The 24,827-nt window shown below is 36.8% G+C and overlaps 3 protein-coding genes across 12 annotated transcripts; 2 read left to right on the top strand and 1 right to left on the bottom strand.

Annotated features, from left to right (window-relative positions):
- Positions 1-266: 266 nt before the first annotated feature.
- On the top strand, positions 267-5,020 carry LOC113639503 (hydroxyacylglutathione hydrolase-like protein). Of its 2 annotated transcripts, none has more exons than XM_027141377.2 (8): positions 267-582; positions 658-722; positions 1,369-1,486; positions 1,977-2,085; positions 2,409-2,512; positions 2,633-2,734; positions 2,867-2,946; positions 4,001-5,020. In XM_027141377.2, the coding sequence occupies exons 1-8, from the start codon at positions 478-480 to the stop codon at positions 4,158-4,160; spliced, it is 843 nt and encodes a 280-aa protein (XP_026997178.1). In that variant the 5' UTR covers positions 267-477; the 3' UTR covers positions 4,161-5,020. The 2 variants fall into 2 exon arrangements, with proteins under 2 accessions (XP_026997178.1, XP_026997177.1); XM_027141376.2 differs by having other exon boundaries at positions 288-582; positions 1,366-1,486.
- On the bottom strand, positions 4,504-11,152 carry narfl (nuclear prelamin A recognition factor-like). Of its 3 annotated transcripts, XM_027141372.2 has the most exons (12): positions 11,010-11,152; positions 10,526-10,618; positions 9,418-9,561; positions 8,496-8,628; positions 8,174-8,308; positions 7,412-7,530; positions 7,173-7,302; positions 6,988-7,060; positions 6,678-6,815; positions 5,915-6,072; positions 5,205-5,472; positions 4,504-4,781 (listed from the first exon to the last, which is right to left on the bottom strand). In XM_027141372.2, the coding sequence occupies exons 1-11, from the start codon at positions 11,073-11,075 to the stop codon at positions 5,231-5,233; spliced, it is 1,431 nt and encodes a 476-aa protein (XP_026997173.2). In that variant the 5' UTR covers positions 11,076-11,152; the 3' UTR covers positions 4,504-4,781; positions 5,205-5,230. The 3 variants fall into 3 exon arrangements, with proteins under 3 accessions (XP_026997173.2, XP_026997175.2, XP_026997172.2); XM_027141374.2 differs by having other exon boundaries at positions 4,504-5,472; positions 8,496-8,625; XM_027141371.2 differs by having other exon boundaries at positions 4,504-5,472.
- zgc:113333 (beta-N-acetylhexosaminidase) lies at positions 11,022-23,238 on the top strand. 7 transcript variants are annotated; one of them, XM_047800476.1, is made up of 15 exons: positions 11,022-11,159; positions 15,273-15,360; positions 17,654-17,734; positions 17,983-18,262; positions 18,349-18,458; positions 18,919-19,006; positions 19,286-19,450; positions 19,540-19,723; positions 19,975-20,046; positions 20,130-20,334; positions 21,537-21,619; positions 21,714-21,789; positions 21,892-21,990; positions 22,113-22,202; positions 22,735-23,238. In XM_047800476.1, exons 2-15 carry the CDS (start codon positions 15,356-15,358, stop codon positions 22,940-22,942), a joined length of 1,746 nt encoding a protein of 581 aa, XP_047656432.1. In that variant the 5' UTR covers positions 11,022-11,159; positions 15,273-15,355; the 3' UTR covers positions 22,943-23,238. The 7 variants fall into 7 exon arrangements, with proteins under 7 accessions (XP_047656432.1, XP_026997520.2, XP_047656433.1 ...); XM_027141719.2 differs by lacking the exon at positions 11,022-11,159 and adding an exon at positions 11,971-12,056; XM_047800477.1 differs by lacking the exon at positions 11,022-11,159 and adding an exon at positions 11,971-12,056 and having other exon boundaries at positions 17,657-17,734.
- The last annotated feature ends 1,589 nt before the right edge of the window (positions 23,239-24,827 follow it).

The following is a 24,827-nucleotide window of genomic DNA, read 5'->3' on the forward strand; positions in this document are numbered from 1 at the left end:
ACTCGAGGATACAGTTTTTAATGAACTGGAGCCAAGATATGTTTGTTTACTGGGGAACAAAGATATTAAAGCTTTTAAAATGTACTTATCAAAAACTGTCAAGGAACTATGAAAATATACTATTTAAAAATTCTATATTGTATTCACATAAGTTATTTATGTGGTTTATTTCATTCTTGACGAATCAGTTCAGTCGTTTCTTGAGTTTTATTTACTTGCTACACCGCTACCAACCTGGAGGCGTGACGTCACTTTGGGTCTGTATTGCAAATTACTTCCCACTGGATATAAAGTGCACTATGATTTCACACAAGTACACAAGTGCACTTGGGTAGGGAGAAGGCAGCCGTTTAGGTTTCGGCCAAGTGAATGTTATTTGACTGCCTATTAAACGGAGAGTGAATAGTTGAAGCTACATTAAATAAGCTTAATGTTAAAATTCCAGATTTAGTGCCGTGTGTCTCGGTGCCTTGGACCATGAGAGTGAAGGTTATTTCCATTTTGGAGGACAACTACATGTACTTGGTAATAGATGAACAAAGTAAAGAAGCCATTGCTGTAGATCCTGCTGTACCTCACAGGGTAAGAGAGCAATATGAAATAGTTTAATAAATCACTGCTTTCACTGTTACACCATGTGATGTGTTTCACTGGCAGCTGCTTGAGATAATAAAAAGAGAAGGAGTGAGACTCACATCTATACTAACTACTCACCATCACTGGTAAGTGACGTGTGTGAGAGGGTGTGTGTGTGTGAGAGAGAGAGGGTGATAGGGAGTGTGTGTGTGAGAGAGAGAGAGAGAGAGAGAGAGAGAGAGTGTGTGTGTGTGTGTGAGAGAGAGAGAGAGAGGGTGTGTGTGTGTGAGAGAGAGAGAGAGAGTGTGTGAGAGGGTGTGTGTGTGTGTGTGAGAGAGAGAGAGAGAGAGAGAGGGTGATGGTGTGTGTGTGTGTGTGTGAGAGAGAGAGAGAGAGAGAGAGAGAAAGAGGGTGTGTGTGAGAGAGAGAGTGTGTGAGAGGGTGTGTGTGTGTGAGAGGGTGAGTGAGTGAGTGTGTGTGAGAGAGGGTGAGTGAGTGAGTGAGTGAGTGTGTGTGTGTGTGTGTGAGAGAGAGAGAGTGTGTGTGAGAGGGTGTGTGAGAGTGAGTGAGTGAGTGTGAAAGAGGGTGAGTGAGTGTGTGTGTGTGAGAGGGTGTGTGAGAGTGAGTGAGTAAGTGTGAAAGAGGGTGAGTGAGTGTGTGTGTGTGAGAGGGTGTGTGAGAGTGAGTGAGTGAGTGTGAGAGAGAACTCTGGCATCCTGAGGTTAAATGTATCACCCTGTGTTTAGAGGTGTATTGTGTGAGGTGTGTTGTGTGTAAATGTACACTGAGTAGGGACCATGCACGGGGCAATGAGGCTCTGCTAAAGGACCTCCCTGAATTACAAGTGTACGGAGGAGACGAACGCATCACAGGACTGACCCACAAAGTTACTAATGGCCAGGAGCTCAAGGTATCTGTGAAAATTAGTCTCATTAAAGGTGTTTAGAAGTTATCCAGTTTTACATGAGCATTTGAGAATGAATTTTTTTTTGGTGTAATGTTTCAGGAATACAGTTATGACTTTAAGATAAATATCTATAATCAATTTTTGAGTTAGCGTTTTGGTTGAAACGTCTTTCATCGACAGGTTGATTCTATTAACACATTCTTTTTGGTTTCTTACATTAACCACAATGCTGTGTAACAACCCACAGATAGCAATACTTAAAGCACATGGGTGCATAGAGTTTTATTCCTTTAGTTTTTTCATCTCTCTCACCTCCACATCTGCACATTCTGCTCAAATGAATCAGGTTCAAAAGCTTCAGGTTGTATACTAATCCCTCCATCAACATTTATTTTTGAAAACTTAACAAGAGTTTAATAAAAAAAAAAAACAGTCGATTGTGAACATTAAAAAAAGAACACACAAGATTCTTGTGATGTCTTTTCCCCTCTAGTTTAACACTATAAATGTGAGGTGCCTCTTCACACCATGCCATACTTCTGGACACATGTGCTACTTCCTGTGGGAAGACAACTGCCCTGATTCCCCTGCGGTGTTCACTGGTAAGTGCCTTTAATTAAATATTCTTGTCATTATCTCCTACCTGGGTTCCGGTTTTGCAGTGATCACTTGCATGATGTTTCCCCATGAGTGAGCATTTCATTTCAGGAAGTTCAGATTCACTTCTAGTTAATGTACAATAAACAGATGATATTTGCCCTATGATGGACTGGGGTCCTATCCTGGGTTTATATTCCTGGCTTTAGCCCCTATGACCCTCACATGGCTACAGTGGGTACTGGAGTTTGTGTGTGTTGTGTTTGTGGGTAGAAAAGAGAGAGAGAGACATCAACTTAGTGTTTTTCCTGTCTGCTCTGATTGTTAGGGGACACGCTGTTTGTCGGTGGTTGTGGGAAATTCTTCGAGGGAAGTGCAGAGCAGATGTACCACAACCTGATGGAGGTGCTGGGAACCCTGCCTCAAGACACTGTATGTCACTCTGTCAAATTTTGTAAGAAATGAAAGGACATGGTTAGAGAATTTACACCTGCTTCATGTTTCTTCTTGAGCTCATCTCTTTGCACTCATTCAAAGTATTGTGTTTTCTAGAAAGTCTTCTGTGGTCATGAATACACAATAAAAAACTTGAAGTTTGCAATGCTTGTAGAACCAGAGAACGAGAAGGTGAAGGAGAAGCTCAGCTGGGCTCGGGTAAAGTCATCCTGTTTTTTCCTTAACAGTCTCATTTCACCGAAATAACTTTAATTCACACACAATTTTAGTAGATTTCATTTAAAAATTGAAACTTGTAGCATACCGTTTTTGAAATGGGCTAATTATTAGGAGAGAGACGACGACGACAAGCCGACAGTACCGTCAACGTTATCGGAGGAATTTGAATACAATCCGTTCCTCCGTCTCTCGTAAGTGCGTCTTTATTCATACTTGGTGCGAAAAATGCAGCCTGAAAAAAACCATCACCAGCGTCGAGTGGCATGAAAAGTGAGCACTTAATAAAATAGGTGCAATAAAATAAGTGCAAAATTGTGTAGTGGCCTGGGAAGAGCCTTCATGTGGTAAATGGGTGACTTTTTCTACGATATATCGTTTTAAAAACTGGGTACAGTTTGAAGGTTTGGATATTCCTGTCCAGTTCTATTGAATAGCTCTACACATATCTCTACAGACTAATCTATATACAGGAAAACCTCTGTGTGAAATTGTGGCATTTGTACACGATCCACATTGTCGTGTCATTATTTCCACTCTGATGAAGATGACAGGGATCACTTAATCACTTAATTCTTGTCTTTCCTGTTTGCCAAATATTTCAATTAATGTCTTTTTAGGATGTTGTTGAAATATTTTTATGTCCTTGCTCGGTCATCTACAGTTACCGTGTATAGGGAAGTCTTGGCCTAATGGTTAGAGAGATTGACTCCTAACCCTAAGGTTGTGGGTTCGAGTCTTGGGCCGGCAATACCACGACTGAGGTGCCCTTGAGCAAGGCACTTATATGTATAGTGTTTGTCTAGCTTATGCTTTGACTGTATTTTCAGCTGAGTTTGTGAATCTGGCTCTTTTAACAGTCCTAATGGCTAGTTGTTAAGAAATTAGACTAAATAAAATCATTTCCATGTTGTTTTGGTAAATATATTTAAAAAAAAAAAAACATTTCTCCAGATTTCAGCTACACAAACATCCAACGGTTTTATTTATTTAATATATTTTTTTCTATCCACCACACAGTAGACCCATCACAGATGTTTTAGTCTTTCTGATTCTTAAGCATGAACTGAAAGTACGTCGTGTGTAACGTTCAGTAAGTCTTGGGGTTTGATGACACGATGCATTTTCTGTAAATACGCGAAAGCTTAAACTATAACCTACATACCTTGTGTGCAAATGTCTTTATACATATAGGTTTTGCGTGCACTTGTATTGTTATTGGTCTGTGTTTATCTGTATAATGCACAGTGAGGAGAGCGTGCAGAAGTTCACAGGGAAGTCAGACCCTATCGAGGTTCTCCGTGTGCTACGAAAAGAGAAGGACAACTTCAAGAAGCCCAAAGAGCGTTTACCTCCGCATGCTCTGCTCGCTCTGGAATGGGGTCTGTTCAGACCAAAACTCACTTAAACACATCATTGGACTAATGCACTGCACCCTGACCATGCTTAGAGTGCCACTGTTTATTGCTGAAGTAACGCCATTCCGAAGGAACGTGATTATAACTTTAACCTGCTGCTTCGTTTGCTTGGTTTATGCATAAATTATCTTTTCACACTGAAGAGGCATTTATTTGAATGTGCTTGATTTCTGCTTGTTTATGCACATTTGCACTAATTACCTGAACGATACTGTAAATAACATAATTATTTTTTACGTTTTATGCATGCATGCATTTAAAGGGCATTTTTTTTGGTTTAACAAAAAGATGATTACTCTCCATGGATTGAATATTCAGTCAATAAAGCTGCAATTATATAGAATATTCTTTTTATTGAGAAACATTCAGTAATATAGATTTCCTAAATAAATATTAAAAGATTAAGTAACTTTATACATATGATCAATTGATATTTACACAGTTTCTGAACAGCCACAATTCCATCTAGACAATTATTTTTCATATGTACTGTATATTACAGGGAATATACCATCTCACTGTGTGATGTGCAAGTCAAGAGCAATGGAACAGGAAATACATTCCCCCAGAGGAATAATGAGCTTTCTGATTGCTGGTACAGGGATCACATCCTACAAATAACAGATAAAATTAATTAAAGCACAATTTATTGGTCACTAAAGCATGGATTAGGTCAAACCTAAAATAATTACCAATATATAAATTGTATACATTTTGTGCTGCTTTCAATGTCTTCGATGTTTAGGCACATGAAGGGCTCAGTGAACTGCAAGTGGAGAAAACTTGCTGAGCATACAAACACTGTGCATCCTGTGATATGTTTTTTTTTTGTTGTTTTTTTTTTTTTATACAAAAGAAACATTACCAGTTTATTCATTTCAAACAGCTGTCTTGTTTCAGTACTTATATAATTGTCATAAAATAACACCAGGTTACAAAGCCAGAATTATGTGAGCTTGTGAAATATATATGTAGATATAACTTCACAAACACTGATGGTACTTCAGATCGTGATGATGAGCTCATTACTCTACCATTCAGATACCAGGCTTTCGGTTTTTCACCACTTGATGGCGAGTCCGTTGTTGCTTTTCTCCACGGTGTGATACTGTGTGTGAAGTAGCTCTCTTGCTTTCTCTTCTCCCATTCCCTGTAGCCATGTGTGGTAAAGCTCAGTGATGCGCTCATCCTTCTCAGGTACAGACGGCCGCTCTGCTCTGTATGCTGCTTCCACCTGCTGCAGCAGATCCTTATTGGACTGATCTGCTACAGGCTTCAGCTGACCTCCTCCATTCAGGCACCCTGTATACACATTCAGATCATGCCGAGTACAAGAACAGACACAATGTTTTGCTTTTGAAACAAAAAGGCAAGGACGAATCAAGTGCAGATTATCTGTATTAGAAGGTTTGATGGGTTGTGAAGGACATACACTGTGCTCTGTTTTACAACACGATTATCGAGTTATCACGATTCCTGGTCATTTGTGCGTCTTTAGTTCATTAGCTTATGTACAAGTTCACTAATGCAAGATCAGTGTATAATTGGTTGCTGTTGCTTGTGCATCAACATGGTTATCAAAGGTCTACAGATCACCTTTTATTAGGGCAAAAAATATCAGGACACAATCACTGTTGAACTGATGTGGTTTCAGTTTGATTTAAAATGTATTGTTTCTCACTATTAATACACATTTATAGTTTTCCCCTTTTTCATCTTACAAATTTGATCATATCACTCTTACCTGATGGACATGCCATGACTTCTACAAAATGGTATGGTGACTTTCCCCTCTTCAACTTCTGCACAAGGTTTTGAATATTCCTGAAGCCATAAGTGGCAGCAAAGCGCAGAAGGACTTCTCCATCTTTCTCTAAAATGACTTCCTGGAAGTCCTTGTTTCTGTTACAGAATATACACAGGATATAAAGCAATGTACCAAGAGTGAGACAGAAAACATGACAATTCAAATAACAAAAACTTCACAGGTTTAACAGTCACATATCTGGTCTGCTAAAGCTGTAATCAGTAAAACGCTTTGAGTCATTAAGACCCTGTTCTAGCAGGTGTACTGACACCTGGTCTGTAATAACCAGTATTAACATTTTCAGAAGTTTGTACTACAGTAACTCTTCTTTGGGACTGGACTGAACAAGCTAGCCTTCGCCCCTCACGAGCATAGATGACCATTGGGTGTCTGTAACCCTGATGGCAGTTGTCCTTCATTGGACCAATTTTGGTAAGCACTAACCACTGCACACTGAGAAGACTACAAACACAAGACACTGTAGATGCTCTCACACAGTCATCTAGCCATTGCAATTCGACCTATTTGTCCTTCTGCTTGCCCAATTTTTCCTGTTTCCATCACATCAACTTTAAGACTTGAAATTAATGTTTTAAACTTTACTGTCAGTGGTTTTAATGTTAAGGCTGGTCCGCATACACCTTTTATTATCAACATACCCTGTTTATTATATTTTTATATTTGCCTTGATTTCACTTACTTAAGGGTCTTGTATGTAAGTTCCTCTACTTCAACTCCAAAGAGTTGTTTGGCAGCATGAGTGTAAACATGATGAAGATATCCTCCTGAACCACTCCCAGCATGACACAACAACTCCTCACCACACACATTACTGAACCTACAGTCACACCCACACAGAAATGATACATAAAAACACACAACATGTAGAGTGTTACTAAACAGGAAAGGGATTAGGTTGGCGTCCTGAGGCTTCACCTCAAAGGCTTGCAATAGCACTGAAATTATTCTTTAATTCCATATTGTTGTCATTTCTACAGATGGAAACTTACATAGTATCTAAAGGTGCTGGCTCTATATCACTCAGAGACACACCCTCCTCTTCCAGCATCTTGAGAACTTCTCCTAGATATTGGTCAAATTCACAGCATCACATACATACAGAGATTTTTTTAGCCTAAAAAAAGCCTAAAAAAAAAAAAAACTTCAGCATCTCTTCTCTTATGATGTTCCTTACCTGATGTAATGACACAGTCCACTTCTCTGGTTTCTGCCTCTGTAAGGTAGAAATCAGTTCTGGAAGCTTCCAGTTTCTTGTCATAGCAAGGCATTACGGTCACATGGTAAATCTTTTGCGGTTCAACACCCTGTGCAACAGTAATTTTAAGATTGTCTATTATACATTAGGATTTAGGGAAAAAATAAATCAAGGAATGCAGAACACATCATTACATTTAACACCATGATTTGTGTCACCTGCTGACTAGCGAAGAACCTCTTGACCAGTGAACCCATCATCTGTTGTGGGGAACGTGTTGTGCTGATGTAAGGCAGGATGAAGTCACCATGCGTTTTCTCAGCATAGCAGATCCAACCTGTTCTCAAAGCAAATATGCGTCTACTGTTAGAAGTTATTCCTCAAGCAAGGCATCTGATCTGCTCTGTAGATTCATCATGTCATGCAGAATTCATGCATAGGATATAATAAATCATAACTGATTGTGGGGATGTGGTAGGTTAGTGGTTAAGGCTTTGGAGTACCAATCCGAAGGCTGTAAGCTCTGTTGGGCCCCTGAACAAGGCTCTTAACCATCAATTGCTCAGTTGTACAAAATGGGATGAATGATAAGGGCATCTGCCAAATGCCATAAATGTACCAACTTTCACTGTTTGGCATGTTCTATATAAATTCCTTAATGATTATAAATGATGAGTTATAACTCTGCAGAGACTCTTTACCTAGAGAAGAACATCTTTTTTGTATAATTTGAGCACAACTCTCAGAATCTCACCACTGCCTAACTGGAAACTTTTGTTTTTGGAGGGAAACAAACTGTTGAAGACTGTGACTTCAGCAGTTCACAACGATATCTCAACCAGATCTAGCCTTACTAAGGTAGATGTTAATGTAAACAGTGATCACCATATCTAACCTCTGAGACATGGTGCTAGGAGCCTGAGCTTTTCACATTGCAAAAATTGCATGGGGAGTCTAATGGCAAAGAAAATGTTTATTACCAGGGCAGGCAGAGGTCAGCAAAGGCAAGGCTTTCTTGTCCTCTTCTTTCCGAGCAAACCTCTCGAGGAACTCTCTCTGACTCTCCAGTAGGCTGAAGGTGCGACTGAAGCCAGTGTCAAACACATAATGAACACCTGACATATAGCACACACAACAACCTTATCAGTAAAAGCAAATCTAACCATACAGAATAGCAGCATAAATGTATGTTTTGAACCATATCATTTATTTCTTTATAAACCAGAGAAAAAAGTGTTGTCGCTCAGGATAAAAGGTTTGAATGGTCTGATCTCTGGCCTGTTCCCAACTTCCACTACTCACCCAGATTTTTAAAGAAGGTTGTAAGCCTCCTGGCCACCTCACTGCTGCTGAGAGAGTATTGTGTGGCTAGGGAAGCTCGAGACTGTGGGGACACTGACACTACAACCAGCTTCTGCTCAGTGCTGCTACTCTGCTGCACAGTGAGACACTCGTCACTTATATTTCTTTAACACGGAAAACAGTATCACAAGCATATTGATAATAAGCCGAATCCCAGTATCTGTGAACTCACAAGAAGTTATGAAAAGGAAAATGCATGCAATGATCACCACAGAGTTCATACAGCATACAAGAGCATTTCCAAAAACATAATTAACCCCTGAATCACATCCACACCCAGTGCTTTATCCTGCTTAATGTTGTGGTGGATTTGCTGCACATCCCCTAAACACTGAGCATGAGGCAGAAATACACTCTGGCTGGGATGCCAGACTACTGAAGTATTTCAACTTAGTACATTATTAATTATATTATACCAATAAACAATATAATACACAAACATTCTTATAGCTTCACATGATGTGGTCTTCTTGGATGCTGTTATTGAATCTTATGCTGATTTAAAGTATGTCCACATTATAATCATCATTCGGGAAACAAAGACAAAAACTCTTTAAAATAATCTTGTTATTTACAGCTGAGACCAGCAGAAGCACCACCAATAATTTGAGAATTGAAGCAATAACAGTTTTTAGTATTGTATGCTTGTAAATGGAAGTGTATTGAAAGAGTGCAAACATGTAAGAGATTGTTAACAATTTTTTTTTTTAAAAAAAGGCTCTGTGAGTGCATGTGAAACTCAAACAGTCCATGAAGAGATGCTCAATCTTGGAATCCAAAGGTCTCCCACAAGCATGCACTGCACACTTGATCAGAGTCTGATCCTGTTTATGAGTAATGCCCAGAAACCTTACATTAGTACCTTGTTGAGGCGGAGCACTCGGTATAGCTCCTCATGACTCTGCTGAGTGATCAGGATGCTCTCGGCTGATGTGATGCAGCCACTGCAGGCCAGACAATCATTCAGAGTGATCTTGGCTTTCTCCAACTTCTGCATGTGACCATCCTAGAAACAAAATGCAAGTCTGAATCAAAACATACAACATACTGGATCCAATCAGTCATAGAAATAGCAACCCTATCTCCGACTCTAATCAAGGTAACAACATCATGAACAGTTCAGATTAATACTGCACCAAAAAACAAGCTCTGCAAAAAAGTGGAGATTTTTAGTCCTTGTAAATGTGAACCATGATTCACTTTGTTACTGGGGGGAACTAGTAGGAATCATAATGTTTGCACATCCATGCAATATTACAGAAAACGTCTCTTCACATGTGCTTCAGTTTGACAGAACTGAAGTCTTGTTTAGAAGACAAAATGAGGTGCAAAAGTTTGAATGGTGTGAAACTGTGAGTTAAAATAAAAACAGCATTTGAAATGCCTAGTAGCAGATTTAACCAGTACTAGAAAAAGATTCAAGAAAAACAATGTATTCCTGAGACAATATTCTACAGGTGTGCAACTCACATTGCACGTATTCGCATACTCATTTGCTGATGTGCAAAATGCATCGTCACATTTCTTAATACAAGTATGTGAATATGTTTTGCAATACATTCTCTATAGATAAAAATTAAGCATATGAGGTTCTTAATTTGAGATTCATTTAAGAGAATCTGTGAACCTGCAGGGTGATGAAATGATGTAACTGTTGTGTTTAAGAGAGACAAAAAAAAATCTAAAAGTTTGCAACTCCTAAAGCATGTTTCACTGTGACTTCGACTTTAAAATTGCATATGTTGTGAGCACACAGTGTCCAACTATAGTTCTATTGTCACCAGTGCTCAGTTATTTTGCTCCAATAATACCTTAATAATGCATAAATACATACAATAAATAGATAGTGTGTGTGACAGGAGATAAACGATGGTGTGTGATGGGTGTCTCCTCTATCTATCCCCAGTAGGTGGGAACTAACACGCAAAAATGAGAAAATCTTTATCAAAAATAACAAAAGCTTCACAAACCTCATTAACTTGAAAGTAATTGCCATCGTCGATCTTGATTTTGGCCACAGATCGCCCCTGCTTCTTGTCCACTTTCACTGGCTTTACGCATTCCTGGGGAAATTATCTAGAGTCAATCTGATGTTATGAATATTTACTAATCTGTGACATATAGGAGCTACTTTTATACGCAGGCACTGAGACAGACGCCCTGATCAACAGAGCTAGCATGTGACCATGAGACATGTTATTTAATTATTACTCATGAAAACAGGCCTTAGGTTTCAAACGTGTCGACTAATAAATACGTGTATGTGATCTGTCTGTTTCACAAAAACAGGTGAACCTACAAATGTAATAAGAGTCGTCACGCTATGAGCTGTTAGCTAACTACTTGTATGCTAGTACACTATTAGCTGCAGTGCTAAGCTACTCCTAGCTTCGTTAGCTAAAAACAGAGGCACGGTAAAAGTCTAGTGACATATAAGTACTGTTATACGTTTACCTGGGACGGTGTAATAAAATCATCCAAATCAGTTAGTTGTAATACACCGCTAAAGTGGGACGCCATATTGAATGACCTCCATACAATAATAACACTGAGACCAAACGCGACATTAGCTCGTTGCTAGCTCTGAAGGCTCCTCCCACTCAGGTAAAGCCCCGCCCCTCGCACGCGCAGTAGAATGAAAACTTTTTAATAAGAATTAGAGAACAGTAAATTATTGTTATCTATCTAAAGTACAATGTGTATGTTTAAACTTTTTCCTAGATTGAAATAAGGTTTTTTGTACATTGTTACAGTGCCCAAAATGGCAAAGCATATATTTTTTCAAATATTTTCTATAATAATTAATATTTCTTCTTCTTATTATTATTTTTAATATTCTTATTATTATTATTGTTGTTGTTGTTGTTGTTGTTTTTATTATTGTTATTATTATTGTTGTTGTTGTTGTTGTTGTTGTTGTTGTTGTTGTCTTAATTGCTCATTTGATTTGAATTTTTTTTTAAATGAACATGAAAATGAAGGCCGGTAGCCTCTACAGCAGAAGACACTTGAGTAAGACACAATTATTACTCAAATATGATTCATTGTCAATAATAGGGAAACTTTTACAGGATTATGGTGAATCTTGTGGTCAAGCAGAGATTATTATTACGTTGTGTAGCTTTTACTAGGGAAAGAGCTAAACTATAGTTTGAGAGGTAAATAAACACTTGTTTATGCTTGAAATAGAAAAAGCATAGCAGGAAGTTCAACAGAGAATAAATCCTCCGTTTGTATTTCCCTATTCAGGCTTGATCTTAATGAGGATGTTACTAAAGACTAATTTGTGAGGCAAAAATATTTATTCCCCAGAACGCATTATCATTGTCATCAACGGACTCTATCTGCCCTGCCTCATAGTTCAGACTTAATTATTGCAACATACTATGATGTGCCTGTACAATTTGTGATCTCCTCCCTTCGTATGTATAGCTAGGCACTGAAAGACATTCAGAGCTTTTGTGCTTGTATCTCACAAGGACTTTGGACCTTCAAGGAAAGGTAATTATAGTATTAGATTAACACAGTTAAGATTGTATGTAGTAGAATAAGTAAAAATAAATTATTGCTGCTGGAACGTGACTGCAGCAGGGCACCATTGACCTGGCATTGATTCTCAGTTCAGGTGAGCTCAGGTTCTTCAGGTGACAAATTGTGTTAATGTAAGTTGATTCAGTCACATTGAATATGTGATATGCATTTGTATTAAGTAAAATCAATTTGCTTTTTTCAGGGTAGCAACCTAATAAACAAAAATAACCTTGGCTCTCCCAACCCTATCACACTGATGATCCGATAATGCCTTATTCTCTTAGTGAGACTCTCAGTATTGCTTTGCAAAATCTCCCTCTGTCATTTGGTCTGTGGAAATTCTAATCTTAAAATGGTTTTATACGCTTATCTTGTTTAGTGTTTGAACAAAGCCTGTTCTAAGAGTGCTGAGTTATTCTTGTTTGGGTTTATGCCTGTTTAACAAAAAGTCAGGGTGCGTTTTGTTTTGTCTTGTAGTGTAGTGATTTGTGCTGTTTGTTTGCACTATCTTTTTGTCTTGCACTGATTGTACCAGTTTGCACAGATACAATTTAAGTGGGTTGGACTAACTTACTTAAATCCTTAGCTCTGTGTTGTTTTCTCTAGCTATGTTCTGTGCACTGTAGCACCACGGTCCCAGAGAAACGTCACATTTCACTATGTAGCTTCTTGACTTGACTTGACTTGACTAATGTGAGACCACGCTTGTCTCATGTTTCTGAGTATTGCCTAGATCTTTATCTTAAATGGAAAATTAAATTCATAATCAGTTCTTCTTTGGTTTACAACTACATGTGTTAGAACTGGATTACACTGATTTGCTTTGACAGCGGTCTAACACAGATTTGCAAAAGGAGTCAAAATTTGCAAAGGATTCCTGCCAACTGTGTACTACAAGGCAAGACAAACATTTGCAGAAATGATCCTGCTTGCTATCACAGTTCAGCACGGAACTGTTCATAAAAAACTGTCAACTGTACTTAACTATTCTTTTCTTTTACACACCCACACCTGAAAATTGAATGCATTGTTGAATCTGGTACAGCCTTAAATTGTTTGTCCCGTAGTTAAACATTCATATTCCCTGCACAAACACAACACAACCCGAGATTAAAAATAAAAAAATCAGTGTAATGGGGCAACATGATGCTGTGCTATGTGAACTTTGTATGTGTATTATGTCGTTTTCTCTGGATGTATTGGAATGGCAATTATTTTTTTTATATTTTTGCTATAAACTAAGACATCTGAGTTTGAGATCAAAAAAGAAACAAGGGGAAAAAGATGGACGGAAGATTTTCACCTGTAATTTCCTGATTTTACATCTAGATGAGTTAAACAACTTGGATAATATGACCTTTTGTTTGAACACACCCATTCTTCAAGTGATCAAAAATATTAGAACCTTTGGGTAGCAGGTGTTTCTTGTTGCTCTGGTGTGCCCTGTTACACTGATTGATTGGAAAATTAACGTGTCATACCAACTGTTTATGGGTAATAAGCAAGACATTCTGAATCAGACATGGAACAGTTTGGCCAAGGAAACTTCTGAAGATATAAACATTGAAAAAGCTGTAAAGAAAAACCCCCAAAACAACAGACAGTGACATCAACAATGTCCACAGGGCGATAAAGTAAAATCATAATTGACCTTGCAAGAAAAATACCAAAGTGAAATGCCAAATTGTGGAGAAAGAAAGAGTCTGCTCATAATCCAAAACATACAAGCACATCTCTATGCATGGTGGAGGTTGTTATTGCTTGGGCTTGCGTGGCTGCATTGGGTAACCAGCTTGATCAGGTTAGGGCAAGCAAGGAATATGCAATTAAACATTATGTGCTAATAAGTTTCATTTACCTTAGGATTATGTGTTTGTATGCTTTTGGTCACTAAAAAAAATTACATTTCTAAAAATGTTATTTAACATCTCTAGATGTAAATATCAGGAAGTACAATGTCTTCAATGCAATGGCCTTGGTGTTCCAGTACTTTTCAATTGGACTGTACATTAATCATACACATAAGAATTAACTAGTCTTGAATTAAATGTGGGTTCTTTCTGTAATTTGAAGCTAAGATATGCCCTCCCTATCCAAAACCAGGTCTTAGGGCCCCGTGAATAATTTAGGACCAGTTACTTCATTAAGTACCAGTAACAGTACAGTGAGTGCTCGTGTGTTCAAATCCCACCTCTGCTCAGTTGTACTAATGAAACATATGTCTCTTTGGATAAGGGTATCTACCAAATGTCAATGTAAATGAGCAACAAGACAGAAAAAGATGCAAAGAAATTACACTGAAAATGCTGAAAATCCCTTCTTTCTTTTCTTTGTTTAACCAGGTGAGTCAGTTGAGAACCAGTTCTCATTTACAATGACAACCTGACCAAAAGGCAACATGAAAGCTGATACAATAAACAAACACAGATGAGTTAACAAAAAACTATAAACAAGAACAGTGATCTTGAGTTAGTGACTGAATTGAATATTTAAAGAAAGAAAGCGATATAAATGAACTAAGCCTAAGAGTCAGCTGCAGATGATTCCAATCATATGCAGCAGAAAACTGAAAAGAGCATCGACCAAAGGACGTATGGACTTTAGGAGACGCAGAAATTAAAGAACATTTATTTTTCAGCGAGAGTTGGCAAATGTGTGGCAACGTGAGATACAGTGACTATTGATGACTAGACTAGATGCCCCTTAATTCTGATTTCAAAGTTTGTGTAGCAACCACCAATGAGCATGAAATTATAGCACACATGCAATCATTGGTAATGGGCACAGTTCTAGTTCATACATTGTGTTTGTGGTTATTATTTAGGCATCCAGAGGGAGGAATGCATTTTACTCAGTTTATTAAAGATCTGGGAAATAACTTTCCATCTACACAGATGGCCTTTCAGAAATGCATACCAGTTTGACTTGCTCAGCCTGTGTTTTTTGTGAACACACCCACTCACCTGCATGCAGCACACACACACACACACACACACACACACACACACACACACACACACACACACACACACACACACGTGTATGTATGTACTGAGATATGGTAAATCGTGAAGATGATTGCCCTCAAGGCTCAACCAAGAATAATTTCCTAAATTACTACCCATGATGCAGGAGTTGCTTGGGCGTGACGAAAGGTGACATTTCACATTTATTTTTTTTGTCCAGAAAGAAGCAAAGAAGGAGCAGATCAATGTAGAACACTCTCTATATATCATTTAAGTTAAAGGAAACTACTTTCAGTGACACTAATGATGTAAGTATTCTTTATAAATGATGATTATTGTCTATTGATTATGACTTTAAGATGGAACCTCTGATGTGTTTCTCTGTACATTGCAAACAAGCCTTTTGGTGTCAGACCGTGTTTAGTACAAATTTGCCTGCAAGTGGTTTAGTTACCTTATACATATATATACTGTATATATATTCATGTATGCATTTGGAAAATGATCATTGTTTCATTGTCACTGTGTAAAACCTTCAGATTTGTTATTTTTTCCTGAGCGAAGAGGAAGGAATATAACAGAATAGAATTATACAGAATTCATGAAGTAATGCTCCCTATGCAAATCTGAATACAGGTAGGAACTCTAGCTGGAGTAGTCGGTGTTTGTTAGTTTGCTTCTGAGTTACAACAGCTGCAGAAATACACAGTTAGACAAATTTTTCTTCTTTCTTTCTCTTTTTCTTTTTGTCAGAAACAGCACTGTTCACTATCCATATGTGATTGTACAGAATTATATGCATTATATGTATCATTGTGCATCACACCTGGCAACCCTCTTGCAGAATAACAAACAAGTTATCTTGAATCTAAAGATCTACGATTAGTTCTTTGTCATTTGTTTGCTCACACAGATCTGCATATATCTGTTGGGCTCATACTCATGTGATTAATTTAAAACTGTCATTAAATTTCATTTTATTATTATTTTCCCTGTCATTAAATGATCATTCTCCATCATTTTTTAAAGTAATCCTCCTGGAAAACCAATGGACTAATTAAAAAAATTGTTTACAATGACCAGAATACAATACAGAAGTTAAAAAAGGTTCAAACACATTGAAGATTAATTAAATATGTATTTTTGAGGTAGCAACATTCTCTATAATAATAATAATAATAATAATAATAATAATAATAATAATAATAATAATAATAATAATAATAATAATAATAATAATAATAGGATGGTTAGCATGTTCGCCTCACACCTCCAGGGTTGGGGGTTCGATTCCTGCCTCCACCTTGTGTGTGTAGAGTTTGCATGTTCTCCCCGTGCCTCATAGGTTTCCTCCTGGTACTCCGGTTTCCTCCCCAGGTCCAAAGACATGCATGGTAGGTTGATTGGCATCTCTGGAAAATTGTCCGTAGTGTGTGATTGTGTGAGGGAATGAGAGTGTGTGTGCCCTGCGATGGGTTGGCACTCCATCCTGGGTGTATCCTGCCTTGATGCCCGATGATGCCTGAGATAGGCACAGGCTCCCCGTGAACCGAGTAGTTTGGATAAGCGGTAGAAAATGAATGAAATAATAATAATAATAATAATAAGAAGAAGAAGAAGAAGAAGAAGAAGAAGAAGAAGAAGAAGAAGAAGAAGAATTCTTTCTTGGCCCTGTGTCTATAAGTGCAGTGTTTTGTAGTGTAATTTACTACTTGTACTTTTTACTTTTTTGGCATTTGCACAAAAAAAAGTCATGAGCATTGCAGTGAATGGTTTTATTCAAAATGGCAAAAAAATAAAAATAAATCCAAACCACAATGCAAAAGGCAAGAATACAAACCAGTTAGATACTCAAACTGCACTGAGTAGTGTGTGTGGAGGTGTGTGCATTCAATAATCAGGTAAATTTGAGTAGAGTGTCCTTTTTTTAAGCATAGATGCATTGTGGGAGATGGAATTCAGCGCTGAAACAAAGTCAACATTTTAAATAAGAGTTACACATGAAAAGATATTAAAAGTAAACTGATTTTTTTTTTTAAAAATGTTTAGAAATAAGACTCAAAAAATTAAGTGAGACATGCTTTCGGGTAGATCTATAGCGACAAAGATTCAAACCTAAAAGATTCAAAGCAGTTATTAGCAAATTCTTTGTATGTCATGTGTCACTGAGTCATGACAGTACACTGCACAGCACGATAGAACAGTGAGAAGCTTAGCTGCATAATGAAGTGCGATGATTATTATTATATTATATATTATTATACCTTATTATTTAAAGGGATTTAGTGACATCCCTTTCCTGAATTGACACTGAGACACGCACGAAGCCAAACTGGTTTATAATTGATAGAGTTGCTTTTGCAGGTATCTCTGTTTGAAGGTAAATAATGTGCTTTTCCAAGCCTTCTCAAAAACTAGGGCACATTAGTTCACAACAGCTTCATATTTTTTGGTATTCTATTTGAATTTATTGTTTGTAATAATTGATTAATTGATATGTTGTACATTGTATGTAATGTCTGGATAAGTGCTTTTTGTTTTTCAGGCATCTTGTGTTGATTATTGGATTGTTATTTCATGTGTTTGGGGGGTATGTTTTAGTAGGGTTATGGACTATAAGACTCTCATAAGGCTGCTGATCGGCTGCCTGGCTGTATTTGGAGCAGCAAGGCTGTATTTCAGGTAAGTGTATAAATCTGAAATTTAGAATAAGGTCATACAATATAATGCCACACATTTATCTTTGAACATCCAAATAATGGCTTTGTCACTTTCTGAGCTCTGTGATACTGGTCAGTTTTAGTTTCCAATTTATTCATTAAACTCTCTTTAAAATTCTCTGCAGTGATTTTTATCCAGCGCTTATCTATACATGAACCTTTGTCCTGTTGGTTCTAACCAGTTTTGCTATTTTGATCATCTGTTTACAGGGAAAACCCAGAAAGTGGAGTCTTCACAAGAAAAACATTGCATGTCTTCAGTCCAAGTCAATTCTGGCGTAGAGATGGTAAAGATGAACCCACCATGCTGCATGTAAATCCAAGTCTACAAAAAAAAATTAAGAAACCAAGGAACTACAAGAATATCAAAAAAACAAAGCTAAGAGTACCAGGCTCATTAAAAACCAAAGTGAGATTGTACACAGGCCCCCTCAATGTAGTGCACTTAGATCTTAAAGGGGCTGCACCTAAAGTCACTTATTTTCAGAAGGTGAGGGAGAATTTGTACAACTCAGAAATGTTGCACTTGTGCAACTGTGAATTCAGTTAAGTAGCTTGGTCTTTCATTATTTGCAGCTCTTTCCACTAATCTCCAGTCTTGGCGCTAATGGGATCTTGATGGAGTATGAGGATATGTTTCCTTATGAAGGGAAGCTGGACATACTCAGGTCACCTTTTTCATACAGGTGAGCTTGCTTTTCTGCACATTTAAAGTTACAAATGGTGATTTTAATATTTTTTTATACTGTATATTGATTAATAAAGTATGATTCAGACCAGTGCTCTAACCAGGAAGTATTCCCTGGGGGTGGATGGATACAGTAACTAAAAAAACCACAGTGTGATCTGTGTAATCATCTGTGCAAATATCCTGTTTCTCACCATAGTTTTGAACACCACAATAATGAAAGTTATTATATGACATTGATTCATAATCATAAACAAAACATTTGGAACTGGAAAATATTTCAAACTCAAAATTCTCCCCTCTCTATCTAGGCCACTGATTCAACTCTATTTAATTTGCCCTTTTCACATTATCACATTCAAACTATAGTAGATAGATTACTTTAATTTGTGCTTGATCAATAAGACAAAATAAATGGTGAATTAAATAAATATCTTGATTCTGATTATCTGAAACAGTGAGGATGACATAGAAGAAATTAAGAGCCTGGCTAACCTCTACAATCTTGAGCTCATACCACTGGTTCAGGTGTTTGGACATCTAGAGGTAAGTGAAGACTCAGGTCTGGTAGTTCTTAGCATTTCGAATATTTTTACTTTAACAGTTCAGACAAATTGTAGAGATGTGCACTGGGACTGGGATCCTTGCGGGCCCAACAAAAGCTATAGGAACAGGCAGATTATTCGCTCAAATGGGATTGTTTAGAATCTCTTTTGGAATGAGGGTATTTTTTTAACAAACAAAGCAACCAAATGTTCTAATCCCATTCCAATGGATTATACGGAAGTAAGATAACAAAAAAATTCTGCTTCTCTTCTTGTGTAGTTTGTGCTGAAACATGGACAGTTTTTTGACTTGAGAGAAGTTTATGACTTCCCAAACAGCCTGAACCCTTTGCATCCTGAAAGCTTACAACTGATTGAAGAAATGCTAACTCAGGTTTTGATGAAGCACCCTGAAACAAAATGGTTTCATATTGGAGCTGATGAGGTTTGGTTTCACTTTAACTTCTGGACAGTCAGTTGATTATTAGATATTGCATTAATAAAAATGAGGCATCATTTACACTGAATGTTTAGGTTTATAGCCTTGGTGAGAGCGAGCACTCGAAAAACTGGATGAAGCAAAATAACAGAAGCGAAGGAAACCTCTTCCTTAACCATGTGACAAAGGTCTGCCATTTCTTGACTGAATTGTGTCCTGGAATCAAACCTATATTTTGGGAAGACATGCTCAGGAAACTCGACCCCGACTTAATCATAGGTATATCATGAGAACCTACAAACATAATAGCATGGCCAATATAATTTCTCCACTTAGTTGATTCTGAAAAATGCTCCTAATGTGTGAAAACTGTATTTCAGGCTAAACTGCAATTTGAACAGAAAGATAAAATATAATACTATAGACTGACATTAATAATTTAATGTTTACTGAAAATCATGTTACATTCTCAATTAATTAGGTCTGTCTAATTTTTTATTTGTTTAATAAATAATGTTTTGTTGTTGTAGAATCTGGTTTGCCGAGTATAGCATCCCCTGTGATATGGAATTATGGTGCAGAAATTAATTTATCCCAGATAGGTAAGAACTAATTATAACTAAATGTAGTTATGATGTTTTGTTGTTGTTGTTGACGTTGTTGTTTTAAATGCCTTTATTTATAGGACAACTGTTATCTAACTACCAAAAAGCTGGATTTCAGAATGTGTGGTTTGCAAGTGCGTTTAAAGGAGCTTCAGGCGTTGACCAAAGATGGACACCACTCAATCTGCACTTACAGAATCATCTTTCCTGGATTAAAGTCATGGCCTCCATGTCTAAATACCCCTCCATAAAATTAGATGGCATTGCTTTAACAGGCTGGCAAAGGTTTGTATAATTATTTGATTGATAGTCTAAACTATAGGATTTCTGGTTAAATTCTGGCTAATTACAGTTTGAGATTCACTGCTTTACTGTATACAGTCTGTTTATGTATAAGTATAAAGGACAAACGCCTTTCTAGCACAGTGCTGTTGAATTCTCACATTACTCAGAAGAGGCTGATAAATTTTCTATAATAGCAGCTCTGACAACAGTAATTCACGGTCTTATTTTAATATGTATATTCTAATGTCATTGCTTCTATAGTATAAACTGATTCACAGGGACCTAAATAAGTTCCACAATAATGGCTAACATATGGTTTAAATGGTTAAAATGCATGTTATTTGACAAAGAAATAATGTACAACCATTGACGCAGTGAAGACATGTTAAGAGATGTTTACTTTGGATTTATGGAAGGAGTTTGTGATATGTAATGGTCAAGGTTTCAGCCACAGGAAAGACTTTAGGACAGATTAATGTATACTTCATATTAAAATCTGACAGATATTTGGGACACTTCCCTGCCAGACCACCAGAGGGCAACCCTGCACATACAGTTTGTTTGTACACAGAACCTCTGTTTCTGTTGTGCTTTTGTTTACGTTGCCACATGTTCTGTATCTACCTCTATATCGGTTGTTGCTTTAATGTCTCAGGCTTATTCTCATTTTATTTAGTGTTTAGTCACCTTATTCAACCCCTTTGTCAATACTAGTGTTTGATTGTTGTGTTTGCTCATTATTATAGGCTCTGTTCCAGTTTTTGTGTTTGCTCAGTAATATCCTTGTGTTTGTTTTGCCACCAGTTTGTTTATTCAGCGTTTGTTTCATTTTACACTCAATTTAAAACTCTGCCTTCAGTTCTGTCTAGAGTCTATAATTAATGTTATTATATAATAATAATCATTGGAACTATGATGTAAATGATATCGAGAACTAAGTTGTTTTATGAATGTTTCACAACAAACAAGCCTAGCTATATACAGTTAAATACATTAAGAAATTATGAACTGAATTAGTCAGCAAATTGCTGCTGTACACAATGAATAAAACATTTTGGGTTTTTTTTTTTTTTTTTTTTTTGGAGAGGAAACAGCAAGAGTATTTTTTTAAATAGCATATATTCTTACTTAATGTATAGGTAACCTTTAACATTAGTATTTGTAAATCACCGAGACTGTTTCATGGAATGTTAATGTTTCAGATATGAGCATCACACAGTGCTGTGTGAACTGCTTCCTGTGGCCATTCCCTCTCTAGCCATCTGTCTAAACACTCTAAAATATGGTGAGTACTGAGAAGCAAAATAAGACATAATGTGAAAGAATGGAATAGCACCTGTAGCCAACACTTACCCCATATTGTTTATGATTTCACACAGGTTCATTTAATCGTACAGCTGAAAATGAGGTAGAAAACCTTTTGGGCTGCAAAGTTGACCTCAATGCTAATAGCTGGTATAAAACACTGTTTTCTTTTTTTTTTTTTTACTATATATGAGTTCTTAGTAGGAATGCTGATTATGCTTGTCTGTGATTTTCTCTTTTCATGTTCTCCAGTAATGGAAATGCGTCATTTCCAGGTAGTGAAGTTTATAAAATGGTTAAAAAAATCCACAATGAACTTCAGCAGTCCCTTGAAAAAATAAACCAAAACTAGTGAGTGCCTTTTTAGAGTTAAACAAGTTTAAAGCCTGTAATAAATCATTCAGTATGGTTATATGCACCACTAACCACCGTTTTTCCATGTTGTTGCTGTGTATGTTTGATTCCATGAACAGTTTCGTGAGAGGATCGTTCGGCCCTTACCAGAGAAAATATAACTTTGCCAATCCACGGAATATTCGATATTTCTTGGGTACACTGACCGAGTAAGTCTGTTTAACTTCAGTTTTTAATGCTTGATTAAAAGTGCCTGATTATTTTAGTTACCTACCTTTGTATGAGAATTTAGCAGTGTCATATACTGATGTACTGATGTGGCCATAAATGACCTCCCAGTACTCTTCTATCATATCAACAGCACCACCGGCATAAAGTTCGTAACACTATTATTCATAAGTCACTATAAGTTAGATAAACTTAAGAATTGATGCAGCTTTGAGTCTTAGATGAGTTACAGAACAGCATAAGTTTAGCTCACAATAGAAAAGTATAAAGAATTAACTTGTTGTTGTTTTTTTTTTTGTACATGTGCTTCTTACTTCTTTAACCTTGTCACCAGTTTAGTTAACTTTATTAACCTCCACATTTAAAATAATATGGTGTACAGATTTAACCATAAATCCTCTTAAAAACCACCATCAGCTCATTTGCCAGTCATCAGGCAACAAAACCAGTTTATCTGTTGTTATTATGTAGAATCCTGACCCGGGTCAATTCTCTCCTGTTTGTTCTTGTTAGTTTGATGAAAATGTGGGATCCCTTCATGGAGACATTCAAGAAAGAGATGATGGCTATTTACTTCTCAAACTCTGTGGAGGAGTGGATGGAGGAGAACGTTAACCAACACATGGATAAGCTGCGTAGTTTGAATGAAGATGCAAATCGCATTATTAAGTTCAAAGGACAAGAAAGGAGCCTCAATCAAATAAATTATTTGACTAAATAGATGTTAAAAATATCTCCTTAGGAGGCTGAAGAAATAAAGATATTTTCTCTTTCCCTACAACTCTACATTGACTTGCGGTTACCAGGAAAATGATTTAGGATTTATATTGAATTGATGTGATATGATACGATGCCTTAAAACGAAATTGTCTGTAATTACCGTGTCATGTTTTTTGTATAGAAATGTAAAATACTTTATATAACAACATTTTTTGCTAAAATGTTGTATAAAAATTAAAATGGGGTTTCCATGAGTTCTACAAATTGTTGCTTTAAATATAGATATATATGTTTTCATTGTGTTTATTATTTACAATTATATATGTTTATTATAATTTTCTGCTATTATGAGCCTTTGTATTTTGTTAATTGGCACCAACTTTATGAGTACAGTCAAAAGAGTAGACTCTCGTTTCGCACAGAATCCTTTATTAGACTATGTAGAATTAGAGGCCCTACTGTAAAAATTTGCATTGCATATATCATGAAAATCTTGACAGCACTGCTTGCTACCCACTGTTCTGTGCTCACTTTCAAATTTTTTTTCACATACACAACAATACACAATATAATATAGTAATTTTTTTAACTGTACACGTCATAAAATACAATCACAGACTAAAATAGAATTACAATAAGTATAGAACTGAACTGTATAGATATGAAATGTATATAGAAATATTCAAATATAACAGAACAATGCAGATCTGTTACAGAATAGGTTGACTATTATGAATAAAGTCCAGACATGTACAGTTATGTGCAATATAAGCTCTGCAAATCCTGGATGAGTGAGTCCTCTTCATTCTATCTGTGCTGGTATTCAGGGACAGGAAGAGCTCCCCTGACCTACAACAAAGAGCACAATGGAGTGTTGGGATGGCTGAGGTCTATCAGTCTCTTCCTGGCCTTGGTCCAGTAGTACTCGCTGTAGATAGACTGCAGGATGTGGAGCTCAGTGCAATGGTGTGATGCTTCCCTGGTGTAGGTGTAAAAGTTACTTGGCAACTTGAAAGGCTATTTAAAGTTTTTTAAGCATCTAAGGTGTAAAGATGCTGATGAGCCTTTCTCACCAGGGTTTTAATGTGTCAGGACTGTAACCGGTCCATCTTGACAAGCATTTCTCACTAATTTTTGAAAATGTACATTCATATAGCACCTTGTCAATTGGTAGTCTATATTATCTTAGAATTTTTTATTATTTATGGTATTAACAGCTACACGCTGCCAAAGCACAGATGGCTAAGACGAGCTTTCCCAGCTGTTAAGTTATTTTCCAGTTTCCCTATTACATTATCAGTCACACTTTTACTAAACCAATAAATGTTTGACATTTTATCATTGTGTTATTATTATAGTAACTTTAGTAGCAGCAATACAGAACCTATTTCCTGTCTTCCAGCTTTATCCCAGCTGCCAAAGACCAGCTCGAACTCGGTCTGTGCTTTATTGGCAGCTAGCTGCTCAGATCAAGCTGGATTTTCACCAGGGATGTATTTGTGAGAACTAGTTAAATTTTAAACCCTTTGTTAGTTTCCCAAATTTTGTGTGTGTGTTTAAGAATAAAATCTATTTGTTTAATGAGTACCCCATTTTAAATAAACCTGGAGTTCACTGACTGCCTTGTAGCAAAGCAGCTCGGGCCAATGATCATTTCTGTTCATAAAAAATGTATGCCGAAGCCTGAATCTTACATTTGCAAGAAGACCAATCACAATATAATACAGCAAACTGTTTTCTTCCTGTGATTACAGGTGCATGACAACAGAGCAATCAGATTTTATATGTTTTTCTATATGATTATTATATGTAAAAAAGTTTTTAAAAACTAAAATAATATCTAAAATGTAGTTAGTAGTTTTTTTTTTTTTTTAGGAATGATTTAG

This window comes from Tachysurus fulvidraco, chromosome 15 (assembly GCF_022655615.1).
Source record: "Tachysurus fulvidraco isolate hzauxx_2018 chromosome 15, HZAU_PFXX_2.0, whole genome shotgun sequence".
Classification (NCBI taxonomy): Eukaryota; Metazoa; Chordata; class Actinopteri; order Siluriformes; family Bagridae; genus Tachysurus; species Tachysurus fulvidraco.

Excerpts from the sequence above, each read along its gene's own strand:
- LOC113639503 (XM_027141376.2), top strand. The coding sequence starts at position 478 with ATGAGAGTGAAGGTTATTTCCATTTTGGAGGACAACTACATGTACTTG. Across the intron at positions 723-1,365 it reads CTAACTACTCACCATCACTG|TAGGGACCATGCACGGGGCA; the intron begins GTAAGTGACGTG and ends ATGTACACTGAG. Across the intron at positions 2,513-2,632 it reads GAACCCTGCCTCAAGACACT|AAAGTCTTCTGTGGTCATGA; the intron begins GTATGTCACTCT and ends TGTGTTTTCTAG.
- narfl (XM_027141372.2), bottom strand. The coding sequence starts at position 11,075 with ATGGCGTCCCACTTTAGCGGTGTATTACAACTAACTGATTTGGATGAT. Across the intron at positions 8,629-9,417 it reads GAGTGCTCCGCCTCAACAAG|CAGAGTAGCAGCACTGAGCA; the intron begins GTACTAATGTAA and ends CTCACTGTGCAG. Across the intron at positions 7,061-7,172 it reads GGACTGTGTCATTACATCAG|GAGAAGTTCTCAAGATGCTG; the intron begins GTAAGGAACATC and ends ACCAATATCTAG.
- zgc:113333 (XM_047800476.1), top strand. Across the intron at positions 19,724-19,974 it reads CGACCCCGACTTAATCATAG|AATCTGGTTTGCCGAGTATA; the intron begins GTATATCATGAG and ends TTGTTGTTGTAG. Across the intron at positions 20,047-20,129 it reads AATTAATTTATCCCAGATAG|GACAACTGTTATCTAACTAC; the intron begins GTAAGAACTAAT and ends CTTTATTTATAG.